Consider the following 19,341-nt stretch of genomic DNA (forward strand, 5'->3'; position numbering starts at 1 on the left):
AATTACACATTATACAATGTTTTCCCATAGAAAAACATAGTAGAAGCTCAACATTCTGGGTCAGGGACAAGGGCAAAAGTGAAATGTAGGTATAAAATACATTTGAAAATATACAAAAATTCTTGATAGAGAGGTGTTAAAAAAGAATGGGGTGATTGTCGTGTGAACTTAGCATATAAAGAATTTAAAAATAAAACATTCCCCGAGGACATAGAAGTGCCCGTAGTTGCAAAATCATCCAAATAAGATAAACATTGGATGCAGTGCCGAAAAGATGTGAGAATACTTTAACATCAGACGAACAAAATACAACAAGTACACGTTTTGAATTCCTATCGCATATTGATTGCCGAATTAAATGTGCCTTGTTGACCAGCTTTGATTAGAGCTGTAAAAAAGTGACATTTCATCCAACATTTCCGTAAATGCTTGTTGACGTCCAACTGCATATAATTTCCCCCTGAAACTAAGGTTATCACTATTCAGAGACACCCGCAGTTTTGTTTTCTAGGTTAATAAAAAAATGTAGTTATTTAATTCAAACATATTCCCGTCGATATCCGCAAAACATTTTAAAATGTTCTTTCACATTTTCAACTCGGAATAATGTAACTGCACCTAACTAGAAAACGATTTGATGTTTCATGGAGGAATTGTTTACATGTGACACAAGCTCCTCAGAAGTACAAGCGTGAGGTCGTGGAGCTCCGCACAAAAAAATTCAGCACCGCAATTTTAGCTTTTGCGACAAATGCAAACGTATTTAATTGTCACTGACAGTGGCATTGTCGTGAAACTTAAAATCAAGTTATTAATGAATGACATACCTTTAGAAAATACTAATATACCATCGTAATGGTCCCTGGTAGCATAGCTATTTTCCTCGCCTCTTGCGAATCTCTACGGATAGCGGTGCTTACCAAATTTCAGTAATTTAAGCATGTATTTTGGCTAGTGCAGGAAAATCGGTTTAGTGAAATAAAATGTTTGCATATAAAACTTCGGCTCAACAAGGCACACGTATGTTTAGAGCCAAGATTTTAAGCAAATGTGCTTTTAGAAGAAAAATGAGTTCCAGGCTTGTTCTCGGCATTGAGACGAGCTGTGACGAGACAGGTGCGGCAGTAATGGATGAAACAGGCTTAATCCTTGGAGAATCTCTTCATTCACAAAAAGAGGTGCACATGAAGTGGGTACAATCTTGTATTTTTTTCATGTTCATTCAACAAAAGTGATTGTCTTTATTTATCAGTGCAATGCCCCTCTTGGTCAAGAATCAAGATAAAACCTTGCAATGGACATCATGTTCTCCATTTGTATTTGATTGTAGGACTGGTGGGATTATTCCCACTGTTGCCCAGCGGCTCCACAGAGAGAACATAGGCCGCGTCGTCCAGGAGGCCATGGAGAGGAGTGGCGTCACCCAGAGTCAACTGTCTGCTGTCGCCACCACAGTGAAGCCGGGCCTGGCCCTGAGTCTGGGGATAGGCCTGCACTTTAGCCTGAACTTTGTAAAGCTACACCAGAAGCCCTTCATCCCCATCCACCACATGGAGGCCCATGCCCTGACAGTCAGGATGCTCCAGCCTGTAGTATTCCCCTTCCTCGTCCTCCTAGTCTCCGGAGGTCACTCTCTCTTGGCTCTGGCCAGAGGAATCGATGACTTTCTTCTCCTGGGTCAAACACTGGATGAAGCTCCAGGGGACACTATGGACAAGGTCAAGAGTATAACTTTTTAGAAAACACTTAAGAGGCCGGTGGGTTTTCTTGGCCTTGAATTTGTGACATTTGTGTGTTCACAGGTGGCAAGACGTTTGTCACTCATCAAACACCCAAAGTGCTCCATGATAAGTGGGGGTCAAGCAATAGAGATTCTGGCTCGAGATGGAGACAGGTTGAAGTTTCTCTTCAAGCCACCAATGGGAGCGCACTATGACTGTAACTTCTCATTTGCTGGTCTGCGAAATCAGGTGACGATGTCAATACAGAAAAAAGAGGAAGAGGAAGGTAATAAATAATTCATAAAGATATAATATGCATTTATGTCATAACCTTTCCTTAATCAACTAATAGAATCAGTTCACTTAAATTGAAGGACAATTCCACCCAAAAAACAATCTTTTGGTATTTGTTTCATTAGTCCATTGTTGATATCGGCCCAACATGTTTTGCATGTCAGCCAGCCATCAAGGTTTAGAGATGTATAACTTTCAAAATACAGAAATCCCAGCTATATTTCTTTATTTTGAAAGTTATATCTTGATCCTTGATTGCTGATATGGAAAACATTTTGGGACTATATCAACAATGGACTAATGAAACAAATACCAAAAGACAAGTTTCGTGTGAAAATGCACCTACATGTTTTTTTTAATCCAAGGTGTGGAGCAGGGAACTTTGTTGTCATGTGTTAATGACATAGCTGCTGCTACGCAGCACACAGTGGCCTCTCACATTGCCAAGCGCACACATCGTGCCATTTTGTTCTGTAAGGCCAAAGACCTTCTGCCTTCCTGCAATCCAACACTGGTGAGTGAAATCCAATCATTGGATAGGGGTTTTCACAGCTATCAAGATGATCTAATCCACAATATTGCATTGAATTATCTCCTTCAGAAAGTATTCACACCCCATGACTTTTTCCACTTTGTTGTGGATTTAATTGTCATTTTTTTTATCAACGATCTACATAAAATACTCTGTCAAAGTGGAAGAAGAAATACTAACAATTGTAAAAAATGAACAAGAATAAAGCACTAATATACACTGAGTAAACAAAACATTAAGAACACCTGCTCTTTCCATGACATAGAATCCAGGCGAAAGCTATCCCTTATTGATGTCTCTTGTTAAATCCACTTCAAATCAGTGTAAATGAAGGGGAGGAGATAGGTTAAAGAAGGATGTTTAAGCCTTGAGACAATTGAGACATGGATTGTGTGTGTGCGCGCCATTCAGAGGGTGAATGGGCAATTTCAGTGCCTTTGAACAGGGTATGGTAGTAGGTGCCAGGTGCACTGGTTTGTGTCAAGAACTACAACGCTGCTGGGTTTTTCACGCTCAACAGTTTCCTGTGTGTGTCAAGAATGTTTCACCACTCAAAGGACTTCCAGTCAACTTGACACAACTGTGAGAAGCATTGAAGTCAATATGGGCAAGCATCCTTGTGGAACGCTTTTGACACCTTGTAAAGTCCTTGCCCCGATGAATTGACGCTGTCTTGAGGCCAAGAGGAACTCAATATTAGGAAGGTGCTCCTACTGTTCGGTATACTCAGTGTACAATGAACTCCCAAAAGTTTTGGGGCAGTGACACTTTTTTTTGTTTTGTTTTGGCTCTGTACTCCAACCCTTTGCGAGGCATTGCAAAACCTCCCTGGTCTTTGTGATTGAATCTGTATTCGAAATTCACTGCTCAACTGAGGGACCTTACAGATACAGTGCCTTGCGAAAGTATTCGGCCCCCTTGAACTTTGCGACCTTTTGCCACATTTCAGGCTTCAAACATAAAGATATAAAACTGTATTTTTTTGTGAAGAATCAAAAACAAGTGGGACACAATCATGAAGTGGAACGACATTTATTGGATATTTCAAACTTCTTTAACAAATCAAAAACTGAAAAATTGGGCGTGCAAAATTATTCAGCCCCCTTAAGTTAATACTTTGTAGCGCCACCTTTTGCTGCGATTACAGCTGTAAGTCGCTTGGGGTATGTCTCTATCAGTTTTGCACATCGAGAGACTGAAATTTTTTCCCATTCCTCCTTGCAAAACAGCTCGAGCTCAGTGAGGTTGGATGGAGAGCATTTGTGAACAGCAGTTTTCAGTTCTTTCCACAGATTCTCGATTGGATTCAGGTCTGGACTTTGACTTGGCCATTCTAACACCTGGATATGTTTATTTTTGAACCATTCCATTGTAGATTTTGCTTTATGTTTTGGATCATTGTCTTGTTGGAAGACAAATCTCCGTCCCAGTCTCAGGTCTTTTGCAAACTACATCAGGTTTTCTTCCAGAATGGTCCTGTATTTGGCTCCATCCATCTTCCCATCAATTTTAACCATCTTCCCTGTCCCTGCTGAAGAAAAGCAGGCCCAAACCATGATGCTGCCACCACCATGTTTGACAGTGGGGATGGTGTGTTCAAGGTGATGAGCTGTGTTGCTTTTACGCCAAACATAACGTTTTGCATTGTTGCCAAAAAGTTTAATTTTGGTTTCATCTGACCAGAGCACCTTCTTCCACATGTTTGGTGTGTCTCCCAGGTGGCTTGTGGCAAACTTTAAACGACACTTTTAATGGATATCTTTAAGAAATGGCTTTCTTCTTGCCACTCTTCCATAAAGGCCAGATGTGTGCAATATACGACTGATTGTTGTCCTATGGACAGAGTCTCCCACCTCAGCTGTAGATCTCTGCAGTTCATCCAGAGTGATCATCGGCCTCTTGGCTGCATCTCTGATCAATCTTCTCCTTGTATGAGCTGAAAGTTTAGAGGGACGGCCAGGTCTTGGTAGATTTGCAGTGGTCTGATACTCCTTCCATTTCAATATTATTACTTGCACAGTGCTCCTTGGGATGTTTAGAGCTTGGGAAATCTTTTTGTATCCAAATCCGGCTTTAAACTTCTTCACAACAGTATCTCGGACCTGCCTGGTGTGTTCCTTGTTCTTCATGATGCTCTCTACGCTTTTAACGGACCTCTGAGACTATCACAGTGCAGGTGCATTTATACGGAGACTTGATTACACACAGGTGGATTGTATTTATCATCATTAGTAATTTAGGTCAACATTGGATCATTCAGAGATCCTCACTGAACTTCTGGAGAAAGTTTGCTGCACTGAAAGTAAAGGGGCTGAATAATTTTGCACGCCCAATTTTTCAGTTTTTGATTTGTTAAAAAAGTTTGAAATATCCAATAAATGTCGTTCCACTTCATGATTGTGTCCCACTTGTTGTTGATTCTTCACAAAAAAATACAGTTTTATATCTTTATGTTTGAAGCCTGAAATGTGGCAAAAGGTCGCTAAGTTCAAGGGGGCCGAATACTTTCGCAAGGCACTGTAATTGTATGTGTTGGGTAGAGATGAGGTAATCAAATCCTGTTAAACACTATTATTGCGCACAGAGTGAGTCCATGCAACTTGTTAAGCACATGTTTACTCCTGAATTTATATAGGCTTGCATAATTTGTAACAATTTTTAAAAACATAATTCCACTTTGACATTATGGAGTATTATGCGTAGGCCAGTGACACAAAATCTCAATTTAATCCATTTTACATTCCGGCTGTAACACAACAAAATTTGGAAAAACTCAAGGGGTGTGAATATTTTCTGAAGGCACAGTATTTCTACAAACAATTGTATGGTGTCCATATGGTGTCCTAAATGTTTTGCTCTGTTAGGTGGTGTCAGGAGGAGTTGCCAGTAACCAGTACATCCGAAAGATTTTGAAGATTGTCACAGACACCACTGGATTACATTTGCTTTGTCCTCCATCCAAGTTTTGTACTGACAATGGAGTCATGATCGCATGGTATGTAGAAGACTATTAGTTATTTTGGTTTTGAAAATATATAGTTAAAAGTTTTATTGTCACATGCACAGTGAAATGCTTAACTTGCATGCTCTACCCAACCGTGCAGTAATCAATATCAAAATAGCATAACTAATTAAAAAATATATACACACCTACTCATTCAAGGGTTTTTCTTTATTTTTACTATTTTCTACATTGTAGAATAATAGTAAAGACATCAACACTATGAAATAACACATATGGAATAATGTAGGTACCAAAAAAGTGTTCAAACAAATTAAAATATATTTTATATTTGAGATTCTTCAAAGTAGCCACCTTTTGCCTTGATGATAGCTTGGCACACTCTTGGCATTCTCTCAACCAGCTACACCTGGAATGCTTTTCCAACAGTCTTGAAGGAGTTCCCACAAATGCTGAGAACTTGTTGGCTGCTTTTCCTTCACTCTGCGGTCCAACTCATCCCAAACCATCTCAATTGGGTTGAGGTCGGGTGATTGTGGAGGCCAGTTCATCTGATGCAGCACTCCCATCACTCTCCTTCTTGGTCAAATAGCCCTTACACAGCCTGGAGGTGTGTTGGGTCATTGTTCTGTTGGGAAAAAAATGATAGGCCATCCCATCTAGTTTGCGCTTAGTAAGACTATCGTCTCACATAGTGCCTTGAATTCTAAATCAGTGTCACCAGCAAAGCACCATCACACCACCTCCTCCATACTTGCTTGTGTTTCTTGGCCCAAGCAAGTCCATTCTTATTGGTGTCCTTTAGTAGTGGTTTCTTTGCAGCAATTCGACCATGAAGGCCTGATTCATGCAGGCTCCTCTGAACAGTTGATGTTGAGATGTGTCTGTTACTTGAACTCTGAAGCATTTATTTGGGCTGCAATCTGAGGTGCAGTTAACTCTAATGAACTTATCCTCTGCAGCAGAGGTAACTCTGGGTCTTCCTTTCCTGTGGCGGTCCTCTTGTAAGCCAGTTTCATCATAGTGCTTTGTTTTTGCGACTGCACTTGAAGAAACTTTTAAAGCTCTTGACATTTTTCACATTGACTTACCTTCATGTAATGGACTGTCGTTTCTCATATTTGAGCTGTTCTTGCCATAATATGAACTTGGTATTTTACCAAATAGGGCTATCTTCTGTATACCATCCCTACCTTGTCACAACACAACTGATTGGCTCAAACGCATTAAGAAAATAAATTAAGGCACACCTGTTAATTTAAATGCATTCCAGGGGCCTCATTTAAAAATGTTGCACAGGCACAAAAGAAGGCGTATACCACTTTCGAAGCAAACTTTTTGGGATTTATAAAAAACAAACTTGACAGGAGAATGTGCGGTCCTCCACCGACACTTTGACCCATACCTACGCACATAACCTGGAGAAATGAGAAACTGTGACTCCGAAGGCAGAAGGATGAAACTCGAGAAACACTTTGAAATCGATACCATTGTTTAAAATAAATAGAAATATTACCTCACATATTATATATGAAGAGTTCCCTGGAGTGCACACGAATAAAAACACACAAGAAACATGATTTAGGATAATAAATACAGAGATATGTTTTTGCAAAATAACCCCTCAAATATGTTGTAGTTTAATCAGGAATCATATTTAATTGGATCTGTAATTATTAAACAATACTTGCATGTTATGAAATGTATTCTCATAAATAAAAGGTGAACAGTAGGACAAATTACGTTTAAACTGATGCCGTTTACGATGCCTCGCGACTGAGGCAGATACGAGTGCAATTTCATATATTGTTATCACATGTTCGTTGCCCAGAACTGTCAATGTGATAATGGCCCTGTCATTGTCAGTTACAATCAGGGTAATTACCACACCTGAAGGTGTTAGGCAATTGGGTAGCTTTGACAATCAAAATCATCCGGTACGTCTTGCATGTCCCCCTCCTTCACTACTCCACTCAGGAGGGATTCCCATATAATACTGGCAAGTCGCTCATCAAGGGGATTGCGATACGGTGTCTCCTTTCCCCCGCAGCACAAACACTTAGCCTTGCACAGACAATGTGCCACACTGTGTCTACCAAACAATATATTTTTTTCCTTGCTTAAACCTCCCCTTCAAGAACTTCCATTTCACACTAGGTGAAATATATTTTTTTAGCCTTTCTGTCACGATTTGCCATCATGCAGTCAGTACGGATGAATATTAATTAGGGACGTGCGGCAAATTTCTTGTCGATTGTGATTTATAAAAGGGAAACCCGACGTGGGTGCGCACTGTTATAAATCATTATATTTTTGTGCTTAAGCACTTTGTGTTTTGCCCGTATGCCACCTTTTGACGTGAATCCTCTGCACAGTTTTATGAGGCCCCAGGTGACTACCTCATGAAGCTGGTTGAGAATACCAAGAGTGTGCCAAGCTGTCAAGGCAAAGGGTGGCTACTTTGAAGAATTTACATTTACATTACATTTACATTTAAGTCATTTAGCAGACGCTCTTATCCAGAGCGACTTACAAATTGGTGCGTTCACCTTAAGACATCCAGTGGAACAGCCACTTTACAATAGTGCATCTAAATCTAGTAAGGGGGGGGGGGTGAGAAGGATTACTTTATCCTAGGTATTCCTGAAAGAGGTGGGGTTTCAGGTGTCTCCGGAAGGTGGTGATTGACTCCGCTGTCCTGGCGTCGTATATATATTTTAATTTGAACACTTTTTTGGTTACAAGATTCCATGTGTGTTGTTTCACAGTTTGTCTTCACTATTATTCTACAATGTACAAAATAGTACAAATAAAGAAAAACCCTTGAATGAGTAGGTGTGTCAAATGTTGACTGGTACTGTATATAATAAAGAAAACATGACAAATAAGATATAATACACAGCTTATATATGGCTTTGGAGTCCAGTGCATTCAACCACACTTTATTTCAGGAATGGAGTTGAGAGACTGAGGGAAGGAAAGGGCATCCTGTCCCATACTGAGGAGGTCAACTATGAGCCCAAGTAAGTCAAAAAAAAGATGACTCACTTCAATTGATAACAGTTCAATAGCTTAATTGTTGCCCCTTGTGTTCTAGAGCTCCTCTGGGTGTGAACATAACAGCAGAAGTGAAGGAGGCAGCTATCAAACTTCCACCATTAAAGCTGAGGGTTACGGACTGACGTTCACTTATGTACATATCCATATAATTCCTACTATTTACCATTAAACTTTTGAAATACATCCTGGCAGAAAGGACTCCATTCTGTGTTAGGTGTTTCATTTCGTTTTTTTTATTCAATCGACTTCCAATATATTATACCATTAAGTCAGTCATTCCCATTAATAATATAAATGTAATATATTAATCTTGAATATAAATAGAATGGCTCCCTGAGTCATCATTTCACTACAACTTTAAGCTAGCCCAGTCAGGCTAGATCCTATGCTGACCTCCAGGGTCACTGCTTTTGCCGGGGCCACTGGCTGTCCTTATCCAGCCTCAGTGACTCCAGGGTGGGCTGGGAGCTATGGGTTGGCCCCTCTCCCTGCAGCCTAACCTTGGGGTTGGCTGTCCTGCTCCTCTGGGGTTGAAGCTGGAGAACTGGAGCCGAGCTGGTCCTCCCAAAGTGGCCTGCAGACACTGACAGGCCAGGAGTGCGGCTTGTCTTTTTGGATAAACCTGCCGTAGGTAGAGGCGACAAAGACGATTGCGACTTTTTATTATATGAAATAGATTCAAATAATGATGTACAGCATAACAAAATGTACCTTTTTTGTTGCGCTGAGGAACAGGTGGGCCACCATTTATCTCCAAACTGTTTTAAAAAAGGACAGAAATGATTGATGTTATCCCAGCTAGAAATATGAAAGCAAAGCTTTTTAGGGCAAAAAAACGAACATACCTTAGTGATGGCAGCCCCACTATTTTCTGCCTTTCGAACTCCGCAGTAAAAATGTGTGAGATCTTGGCATCCTCGATGAGATGCTGGGTCAAAAGGTTGTACATAGATGGAGTGTTTCGACATTCCACCAACAAGAGGCGATGTGCGTGACGGTTAAAGGTGAGGTAGCCGAGGGCACTTGAAGATGCCGTTCGCACCTGAAGATATTCAAGATTTTACCACAATGCTTGTATCAAAAATCTGCACATCATAACCTGAAATATGTCAAGTTGGATAGCATATGATGGTTGTAGAATGAATTATCTTGATAGTCTGTTAGATTTCAGGCAATAGTCATAGACAGGAATGCTCCCCCATACCACAAGTCCCATCCTTACCTCTTCCTCCTCAGAATACAGGTGAGCACATAGGTGACCAACAGCTCCCATGGTGACAATAGCATCAGGAATACCTGCCCGGGTGTGAGCCAGACTGGCTAGCAACTGAGCTATGGCAGAAATGTATGCAGTAAGGTAAGACTAGTGTTCTTCTATACTGAACAAAAATATAAAATGCAACAATTTAAGATTTTACTGAGTTACAGTTCATAAGGAAATCAGTCAAATTAAATAAATAAATTATGCATCTGTTGGTCACAGATAACTTTAAAAAGAATGGGCCTCAGGATCTCATCACATATTTCTGTGCACTCAAAACTGCACATTTTAGAGTGGGTTTTGTCCCCAGCACAAGGTACACCTGTGTAATGATCATGCCATTTATTCAGTTTCTTAATATGCCACACCTGTCAGGTGGATGGATTATCTTGGCAGAAATTCTCACTAAACAGGGATGTAAACAAATTTGTGCAAAAAATGTGAGAAATAAGCTTTTTGTGCGTATGGAACATTTCTGGAGTCTTATTTTAGCTCATGAAACCAACAGTTTACATGTTGCGTTTATATTTTTGCTCAGTGTATATAATGTTCTTCCCATACATAGTACTGGGCTGAAGTTACCTGTCAGGACCACAGTGTTGGGATTAGTGGACTGCAGAAGGTCTACAAGGACAGTCACCCCTCTGGCAGACAGAGTCACCTGGTCTGTGTCTGTGATCACTTTGGCCAGCACAACTATCTGGAGAGACCAGTTACCACAAAACGAAAAGGTAGCGATAAAAGGCATTACCTAACACTAATTCCGTGTCAAGTCGGAAAACACATACAAATCAGCAGCTGTTAATGACTCATTGATATTACTGTGGCCCTCAGGTGATTTTTTTAATGATCTACCTGAAAAGCAGCTTTGGCCCTCTCCATCTCATTCCTGGAGTTCAAGAAGGGCTCGTACATGGCTATGGGAATGCCACCATTCTGCAGGATGGCTGCCTGCTGGGTGGTGTTGTTGTAGGCAAACAGAGACAGGGCATAACCAGCCTCCAGGCAGATGTCCTGCTGGGAAAAGGAAAACATGACAAATTGCCATGGGGAATGCACTTTACGGAGTGTCAACACCCCTTACTGCTTGAGCAGTCCTTGACCATTAGGTGCCAGTAGTTCATTGCACATTGCGATAACAGTATTGTATCTTGGATGCTTTTCTTTCTAATCTCTATTAGACCCATATCTTGTTCCACCTCATCTGGTTAGTGACTGTGCTGACAGCTGACATACCGAAAGGTTCTGGGCTAAAGTTATGAAGTAGCCCACAAACAGCCTTTCAAATGGTTTACCTGATCTGGCACTCGCAGCAACTCTAGAACTGTTTCGTAGGTAAACTCCTCTTTTTCCCAGAAGGTTGTTTGTAGGTCCTGGTTTCCCAGAAGCACACAGGCCAGCGTTTGAGCCACTTGGACCTGAGGGAGAATCAACATGTCACCCAAGCCTCAATTTCTTTACCAAATATTACCAAATAATAATGGAAATTCTAGTATTGGACGCCCTTGTTTGTGGGACTTTTGTGGCACTACCAAGGACATTTAAGGGGAGAGAGAGAACGCTTTGTTTTTGTGTGATCGATTTCCAATTTATTTACCTTGACCTGCAGTGATTCTTGGTGCTTCACAAGTTCTAACAGAGTTGGAATGGCTTGCTCCTCAGCTATGACCCTCTGGCTGTTTGGGTTATTGGTGTGTGCCCCTCCTAAAATTAGATGTACGAAACATGCATGCACTAGAAGTTATGGTATATTATTAGCTTGTATACCATGACTTGTTTCCAAGTCAAGTCTGAAAGCCATGTTACTACTGTAGCACTGTTAAAACTTCAATGGTCAAAATCGTCAAGTAGTATCATGACAAAGGTTTACTCAAAATCGCCCATTGATACCAATGCATGGTTAATGCAAACCTTTGATTGCCTTAATCTTATCTTGAGAAACACAGTACATGCAACAGTGAGAATGTACAAACCAATACACAGGATGCCCAGGGATCGTATAACGCTGAGGAGGGTACTCTCTGTGGTCCGGGACCCCCGTAGTAGACGAACCAGCGGGGGCACCCCATTTTCTTTACACAGCCCGTCCTGGTGGCTCCGACTGTCCCTGCTCAGTGCTATAACTGCCTGGCAGCCTGAAAGACAATACTATTTGTTTACTATTTGTTTACACTTTACCAAGCTGAATTGTATGTAAACCTCGACTTGAATTCTTTCATAAAGGTCCTTCTCTGGCCTGACCAGATCTGAAACCTCCACACAGAGTCATGGCGGAAAATGTTATCTAGGTATGCTAGTTGGCTAGAGTTTTGACCTGTCAATTAGTTGGCCCTAATAACAATTTTGGGTTATGCATAGTGTAAAGTTAGTCGCTAGGCCTATAAGCTGACATTAGCGGTCATGACTGTTAGTGCCATTACTATGATGGCGTTATGTAGACTTTGTGACAGACAGTTCAGGTAAAGTGTTACCTAGAATTCAATCTGTACATTCACTTTTTAAACCATTGGTCGGGGTGTTACTGTGGTCAGGCGCAGGCCTACCATTTCCACATCATTAACCTCAGTTCGTCTCCCTTTTAAGAGAACGACAGGCATTTTTTTGGTGAAAAAGAAGGCTGGAATGAAAGAACCATCTGTCGTCTTGTCTGGACAGAAACTATTTCAGAAGCTGCTGTACAGATGTTCTGTAGACATGTTTGACAGACCGAGGACCTGAGGGAAGAGTAGAGGCTCTTAAAAACTACCCGGGAACACGTGTTCAAGGAATGACAGAGGTATGGGGAGTGACCCATCCCCTTTCAATTGATACCCCAGTACTTCCAAATCAACTTTGGGATATTGAAATGTTTGTCTCATTCAAATTTTGTTTGAGATTGTGTTCCTCTTATTTTCAAGGTGTTGGGATTCCCAATGGAGGGATAGACAGACAGGCATTCCTGACTGCATGCCTTCCTGTGCTCTGGCTGCGGGTGATGAGTCTAGCAGAGGAAAGCCGTCTGGGGGCAGGAGGCGGCTGGTCTTGCGGTGACAGAGGTGAGCCTCGCTCCAGCACAAACCTCAGGGTGCCTGTTTATGGTACAGTCAATCATTTATCCGCATCGCCTGTCAACAGCGCATGGAAGTTTCATTGTTTTACGACACTCAGTGTTTAGTTTCATCGATCTCCGGAGACGGCATCCCCTTGACCCAAATAAAATGTCTGGAAAAGCTTGATGTCAGCGAGCCAACTCTGTCCATGAACCGATGATTGCCATTTAACTTCCTCTTGTGAGAGAGATTACTTTGGTGTAAAAGACATATTTTGCATAAGAGACTTAGCAAGTACAGAGGGGTAGCGTTTAAAACAAAAATATGAAAAATGAGAGAACCTACCGACATATTGCATCCTGTCGGAGGAGGAGAGGATGAGCTCGAGGATGAAGTGGTAGCCGATGTGCTCTGCCATGAGTCTCTGTTGCTTCAGAGTGTGTCCTGCCAGGGCCCATAGAGAGACGGCCCCCTGCTCCCTCGCCTCCACCTGGAACACCTGGGTCACGTTCAATAGGGAGAAAACTTTTTTGAAAGATTGAAATGGGGAGGTACTATCTGAATTTGTCCCATAAGAGCACAATGTTCATTTTCTGTGGCAAAACAGTTTGATACAGTGTGCCCTACTGAACTCATGGCCCAGGGGACACAACTTAAAGTACATGAATATAAAATGTTCAAGAATTCCATAAGCATATTTAAAAATGAGGGAAACAATGATTTGACTTGCTCAGGTCCTACCTTTAAGAGTCGTAGGAGGTGCTTGGCGGCCGACTTCTTCAGAAAGCGGGCCTGAATGGCAGGGTTGTGATCAGCGATGGCCTCCAGGGCTCTGGCTGCTGTCACCTGCGCGGCTATCTTCCTCCCCCGCAGTATGAGCACCAACGGGGCCACGGCGCCCACTCCACAGATGGTGTCCTGGTTCTCCCGGTGTCCCTTAGCCAGCTCAGCCAGAGCCGCACACACCTCCTCTTGCAACACTTCTGGAGATACATGGCCAGAAAGACGATTCATCATCATGTTCTATAACATCATGATCATCGTCTTACTCATGATTTAACAGTGTACCTGATCTGACAGTCAAGAGCTCCACAAGTTGTGGAATCCCCCCAGCCAAAGCCACGGCCGTCTGATTGCCGGGGCTACGGACACACAGCGCCTTGATGCACCGCACAGTGTTCACCAGCACATCATGTAGGTCCGAGCCCAGGAGCCTCACCAACGGGGCCACTCCACCCTGGACACACACAAATGAACTGTCAAACACGCATGCACGAATCGTCAAACATACACAAATACAGACAGACACACACACACACAAGCCTGGTTATAACTGAACCTACCTATTAGTTACAGCAATACTAACCAGATGGGCTAATGGAAAGACTGATTATATCAGTAGTACTAACCTGCTGGGCTATGAGGGACTGGTACTGGTCACTGTGCCCTGCCAGGTCTGCCAGTATGAGGGCACAGCGGGAGTGGAGCTCGGCCTGCTGGCTGCCCAGCAGATTGACCAGAACCGGCACGGCACCATAGCGCACCAGGGCCTCACACACGGGTGTCCTCTCCGAGATGTGACACACCACGGCGGCAGCCATACGTTGTAGCGCTGGTCTCGTGCTGCGCATTAGCTCCAACAGGGCCGGGATCCCTCCTACAGAATAGGTCAACTGCTTTAGGGTCCTTCGATATTTTGATTCTATTGCAAGTGGCCTAGCTTTGTATTCCGTAGTACCAAAAATGTTTAATGCTGTAATGTTACTGTGATATGGAGTATAACTCTAAGGATGGTTGAAAATTGGCTAAATATAAATTGGTAATACAAAGCTAGTATTCATGGCTATAGTATAAAACAAGGCATTCCTGTCTGATATAGGCCCAAACTCTCCAAAAACTCACTCACCTGCATCCATGATATCCCTCCAGAAGGACTTGGCCGTGACACACAGAGCTTCCAGGCAGCGGATGGCCATCTCCAGCCTGCGGTGGTCCTCGCTGTGCAGCATCTCTGCTCCATCACACACACACAAAAACACACACCTCAGTATCCGTGCAGACTCATCGAACGGATACAACCTGCGATCCAAACAAACATTGGCCTCGCTTAACCCTCGCTCGCTAGCTAATTCCTATCTCTTCCACCAGGCAGCGTACCCACGAGGATCTTCCAGACAGGCAGGTCCGGCAGGCCCAGCGAGATGAGGTGCCTGAGGACTTTGGGGTGGAAGTAGAGGGCGGCCAGCTGCACGACGTCGTTGCCCTTGCTGTCCCTCCTCCTCCAGTTGGCTCCCGCGGACAGCATGTAGTCCAGGGCCTCCACGGAGCCAGACTTGGCCGTCAGGAGCAACGGGCAGCTGCGGTACCTGAGGAGACAAAAAAACAACACCGTCAACCTGTGTGCACGTAGAAGCAGATGCATCCGTACCGCCTCCAGTGCATTTTGTGGCGTCTGTTACTTGTATGTCAGTGGAGGCTGCCGAGGGGAGGACCGCTCATAATAATGGCCAGAACGGAGTCAATGGAATGGTATCGACGACATGGAAACCACGTGTTTGATACCATTCCATTGACTCTATTCCAGCCATTATTATGATCCGTCCTCCCCTCGGCAGCCTCCACTGTTGTATGTGCTGATTACAGAGCAATGTCATGCTAGTGTTACATTAAATGACACTGAAAGCTTCTGTGAACGGTGCCAGTGGCCTGCTGTTGCATCCTACTGAATCCTGTTAGACATGTCATCTATTCTAAACCTAGAAGTGCCTCTTCACTCACTCGGCAGTGGTTTGCATCTCCACCAGCTCTGGGTCTTTCCTGCAAAGGGCCTGTATGCAGGCCACCTGGCCGTAGTAGGCAGCAAAGTGCACAGCCATCCAGCCCCTGCGGTCCACTAGCCGGTGGTCGGCCTGCAGAGCCAGCAGGCAGCTGATGGCCTCCAGGGAACCACACTGAGCAGCCAGGTGCATGGGAGTAGAGCCTGGAACAGGTACAAACAAGTGAAAAGCAGTGTCTGAAAGCCCTATTTCGTTACAGTAGAGTGAGGCTGGCATGTTCACACTGGTATGTGCTTACCAGCTCCTTCTTTTGGGGGCCCACCGCCACCTCCAGATTTCACTGCAAAATAAAAGGTGTTTCTAAACAGTTTTGAGGACAGTGTGTAAATGAGAGTAAGGGAGAGAGAGGCATGTCTCTGACCTGTGCGGCTGAACCTGCCACTGCTTTTCTGGTTGAGGTTGACCCCGGTGGTGGCCAGCTGGCAGATGATGTGAGTGTGGTTGTGTTTGGCGGCGTGGTGCAGCAGGGAGTAGCCCTGCTCGTCCAGGACTCCCAGGTGAGATGGAGAGTTCCGACGGCACAGCGAGTAGAACACAGCGGATAGGCCACGCTCTGCCGCAGCACGCAGGCCAAATGGCACACTCTGAACCCAGTGAGAAATAACACACACGATCATACAAGCCTTTTACATTTACTTAATACAAAAAAAAGAAAACAAAGAACAGCTTCCTATATTGCTATATCTTCTTCTCCATCAGCACCTTGCAATTGATGGCCTTTTTGTAGCCAAATGTCTTCTTGAACTGCTCATGCAGCTGGACGTCAGAGAGAGGCAATCTCTTCCCTCTCAGGGTTTTGATGGCAGTGTTGAGGGCCTCCCACCATGGAACCACGTTAGGCTGAGGGTAGAATGAGCCCACCTCAATGGAGATCGCATGATAGCTGCCAAAGACATCAAGCAGCGTGTAAGAGCCTGACCATTGGACACTGAAAAGCATGGGTTTGTGTTCTCTTACAAGTGCATCTGTGTGGGAGTGTAAGGCCTCCGAGCTCAATGTAAGTGAGATGTGTGTGTTTATGCGTGCATATTAAGACCGCTTCTCTGCAAGTGAACTTAACATACTTATTGCCGTTGACCTTGTGGACTGGTACGGGGAAGTGCTCTTTGTAGGTGGTGTCCTGACTTAGCAGATCTCTTAGGTGATCCACTGCAAGACTCTGCAGTGCAGCAAAGGTTTCCTGGCGGGAACCACAAGACAACCTGATTTCACTATGAAACTAGGGCCTCACTGTGGAAGTAGATAGCTCTTAAGTGGCTATTGACGGCTCACTGGTAAGTGAATCTAACTCTCACCTTTGTTTCCTCAGAGACTTCCTCTAGCTGAGGGGTTCCGATGTCAACTTCAATCCCACCGTGAAGGTGAAAATACTCATCAGACTTGTACGGAAAATGTTTACAGGCGAACGCAGGTCCAATGAGCAATGGTGGTAATTCCCTCTCTGTCTTCAGTTTATCATCTACAAAAACAGAAGGAAAACAAAGATAAACACATCTGTTTCAACCCCAACGTCAATGGTATGATAGCCATAGGGAACCTAGGCACGAAACGTGGCAATGCCTTCAAATTGTGTAGGCAATCGCCACACAAGTTAATGTTAAAACATTCCAAACAGTTCCTACAAGTCAGAATGTTGAATAAACAGAATTTGAACATACTCTGCCGATTGTCTGTGGCGTTGGTCCTTCAGTTGGTTGAAATGAGGCAATATCCAAAGGAATTGTTATTAGCCTGACTTCAAGATACGTATCTGTGTGTAGCAATTAAGATTTGTTTGCTTGTGACCAAAGGCACGTGCACAAGACGGAAGTACAGTAACCAAAGTCTGCAGTTGTTTACATGGTTTTACACGTGTCAGGTGATATACATTTCAACAGCAGTACTGGCGCTCTAAAAAAAAAAGTTGTGAAACAACGCTTTACTGTGGATATTTTGTCAAACGTTTTGAGCAGCTGAAGGACCAACCACACAACCGGTAGGGTAAGTTAAAAAGGAATTGTAGTCATTGTTGTCAACATTCTGGCTTATAAGGAAAACTTTGATTTTGCATTGCTATGTTTCAGACTGTATATTAAGTATTGGTTATAAAAGTCTGATTTATTAGGCAATGGGGAACCTAGTTGTTTCAGTGACAGACAATTGGCCTCAGTCTGGAATTCAAATACCGTTATGAACACAGTAAGTAAGTAGCACAGAGATGTAGCTAGTGTTGCTCATGGAGATCCTGTAAGTTATATTTCATTGTTGCGCTGTAGCAACCGACCTGAGTAAGCCGGAAGCATCTGCGCCAGGTCTGGGATCTTCATCCTCTTCTTTAGCCCTACCAGGAAGGGCACCAGGAAAGTGAGGAGGCGCAGGTAAGCCAGGTCTCTGCACACCTCTGCCTTCCTCTCCAAGCAGCCCCTAACCAGGCCTGCTTGTAGACCCAGCCTCTGCTGCAGCCTCTGATAGGTGGCCAGCTCCAGCCTTTCCTCAGTCAGCCTCACCACACTGGCCAGACTGTGGGCGCCCTCGAACACAAACAGGTTGCCGTGCTGTCGGACAGAGGACAGGTAGGATGTCAGCTTAAGCAGGATGCTCTCCTGGTGTTGGGAAAAAAGCCTCTCCTCCTCTGCACTGTTGGGGTCGTAGGTAGGATCCACATTGACTTCCATGTTGTATATGCCCTGGTAACAGGGCTCCTCTGAGATGTCCTGAAGACCTGGAGGATTCAACAAGCATCACCAGTTGAGGGGAATCCTATTTCTAAAGTAAGGCATGTTCAATTGAATCTAATCAACATCATTATTAAAAAACGGACACAATTTTGCCTCAAAGTTAGGGCATGCATTTATCTGTCAGTAATTGATCTTGCATTACATTACATTTCGCTGTCACCCAAATACCTGCAGTGAGAAACTCTGCAAACACATCTTTCTTTGTCTGGGGCACTCCATTTGAGTCGACACCCATGCTGCTTCTCCAGAGTTCAGAGAAGCGAATGCGATTTTCTCTAGGAATATTGGCTCCATGCCAAAGAGCCTTGATGGTGTAGTCAACATTAACCAAAATTTGTCCTACTTTCGTATCATAATATGCTGGAGACAGTTGGCACGAGGTGCTCTGGTCAAAGTTGGGTTCAAGACTTATACATGGCACTTGGTTGAAACAATAGATGCCAACTGTGAGCTCTCTGACTATTTGATGGACCACCTTGTAATCAAGAGGGACTCGCACATCCACAGGTGCGAGAATGATACAGTTTGAGTTAGTGAAGTTCCTCATTTGTTTGATTATACCCGGCGGCATTTCAACTGGCTGAGTGAAGTCATCACCACTCAGAAACCAGTTACAAGAGGTCAGGCTCAGCAACTCCTGAACTTCACCCTTGTCGTACTTCTCAAAGAAAGCGTTGGCATTTCTTTGAGCTGTCAATGCAGCAAGGTAGGCCGTGTCATCCTTCTCCTCTTCAACAGAAGAATGTTGTAATCTGGACGAAGCACTGGATGTCAGTGAGCGCGCCATTACGTCCACAGTTTACGTTAGCTAGCAGGCTATTTTAACCTTTGCTTACACTTTAAAGTACTTGCATAGACCGTTTTAGAATAACGGGTTAAACTTGTTGATAGCATCACGGCACAACATTGTTGCCTCAAAGTCCAAATT

General features: G+C 43.6%; 2 protein-coding genes across 4 annotated transcripts; one reads left to right on the forward strand and one right to left on the reverse strand.

Annotated features, from left to right (window-relative positions):
• Nucleotides 1-653: 653 nt before the first annotated feature.
• Nucleotides 654-8,752, forward strand: osgepl1 (O-sialoglycoprotein endopeptidase-like 1). Its single transcript, XM_029674361.2, has 7 exons — nt 654-1,189; nt 1,331-1,718; nt 1,803-2,007; nt 2,381-2,529; nt 5,412-5,542; nt 8,461-8,532; nt 8,607-8,752. The coding sequence occupies exons 1-7, from the start codon at nt 984-986 to the stop codon at nt 8,689-8,691; spliced, it is 1,236 nt and encodes a 411-aa protein (XP_029530221.1). The 5' UTR covers nt 654-983; the 3' UTR covers nt 8,692-8,752.
• Nucleotides 8,753-8,945: 193 nt separating this feature from the next.
• ankar (ankyrin and armadillo repeat containing) lies at nt 8,946-19,333 on the reverse strand. Of its 3 annotated transcripts, none has more exons than XM_029673993.2 (23): nt 18,582-19,306; nt 17,960-18,397; nt 16,992-17,155; nt 16,761-16,876; nt 16,399-16,579; nt 16,058-16,280; nt 15,935-15,976; nt 15,638-15,839; nt 15,017-15,225; nt 14,766-14,870; nt 14,269-14,516; nt 13,928-14,096; nt 13,601-13,842; nt 13,205-13,358; nt 11,804-11,965; nt 11,428-11,534; nt 11,126-11,248; nt 10,686-10,844; nt 10,413-10,530; nt 9,792-9,901; nt 9,415-9,611; nt 9,281-9,327; nt 8,946-9,191 (listed from the first exon to the last, which is right to left on the reverse strand). In XM_029673993.2, exons 1-23 carry the CDS (start codon nt 19,198-19,200, stop codon nt 8,971-8,973), a joined length of 4,356 nt encoding a protein of 1,451 aa, XP_029529853.1. In that variant the 5' UTR covers nt 19,201-19,306; the 3' UTR covers nt 8,946-8,970. The 3 variants fall into 3 exon arrangements, with proteins under 3 accessions (XP_029529853.1, XP_029529784.1, XP_029529914.1); XM_029673924.2 differs by having other exon boundaries at nt 10,686-10,847; XM_029674054.2 differs by having other exon boundaries at nt 8,964-9,225; nt 10,686-10,847; nt 18,582-19,333.
• Between the last annotated feature and the right edge of the window lie 8 nt (nt 19,334-19,341).

This window comes from Oncorhynchus nerka, linkage group LG1 (genome assembly GCF_034236695.1).
Source record: "Oncorhynchus nerka isolate Pitt River linkage group LG1, Oner_Uvic_2.0, whole genome shotgun sequence".
Taxonomy (NCBI): domain Eukaryota; kingdom Metazoa; phylum Chordata; class Actinopteri; order Salmoniformes; family Salmonidae; genus Oncorhynchus; species Oncorhynchus nerka.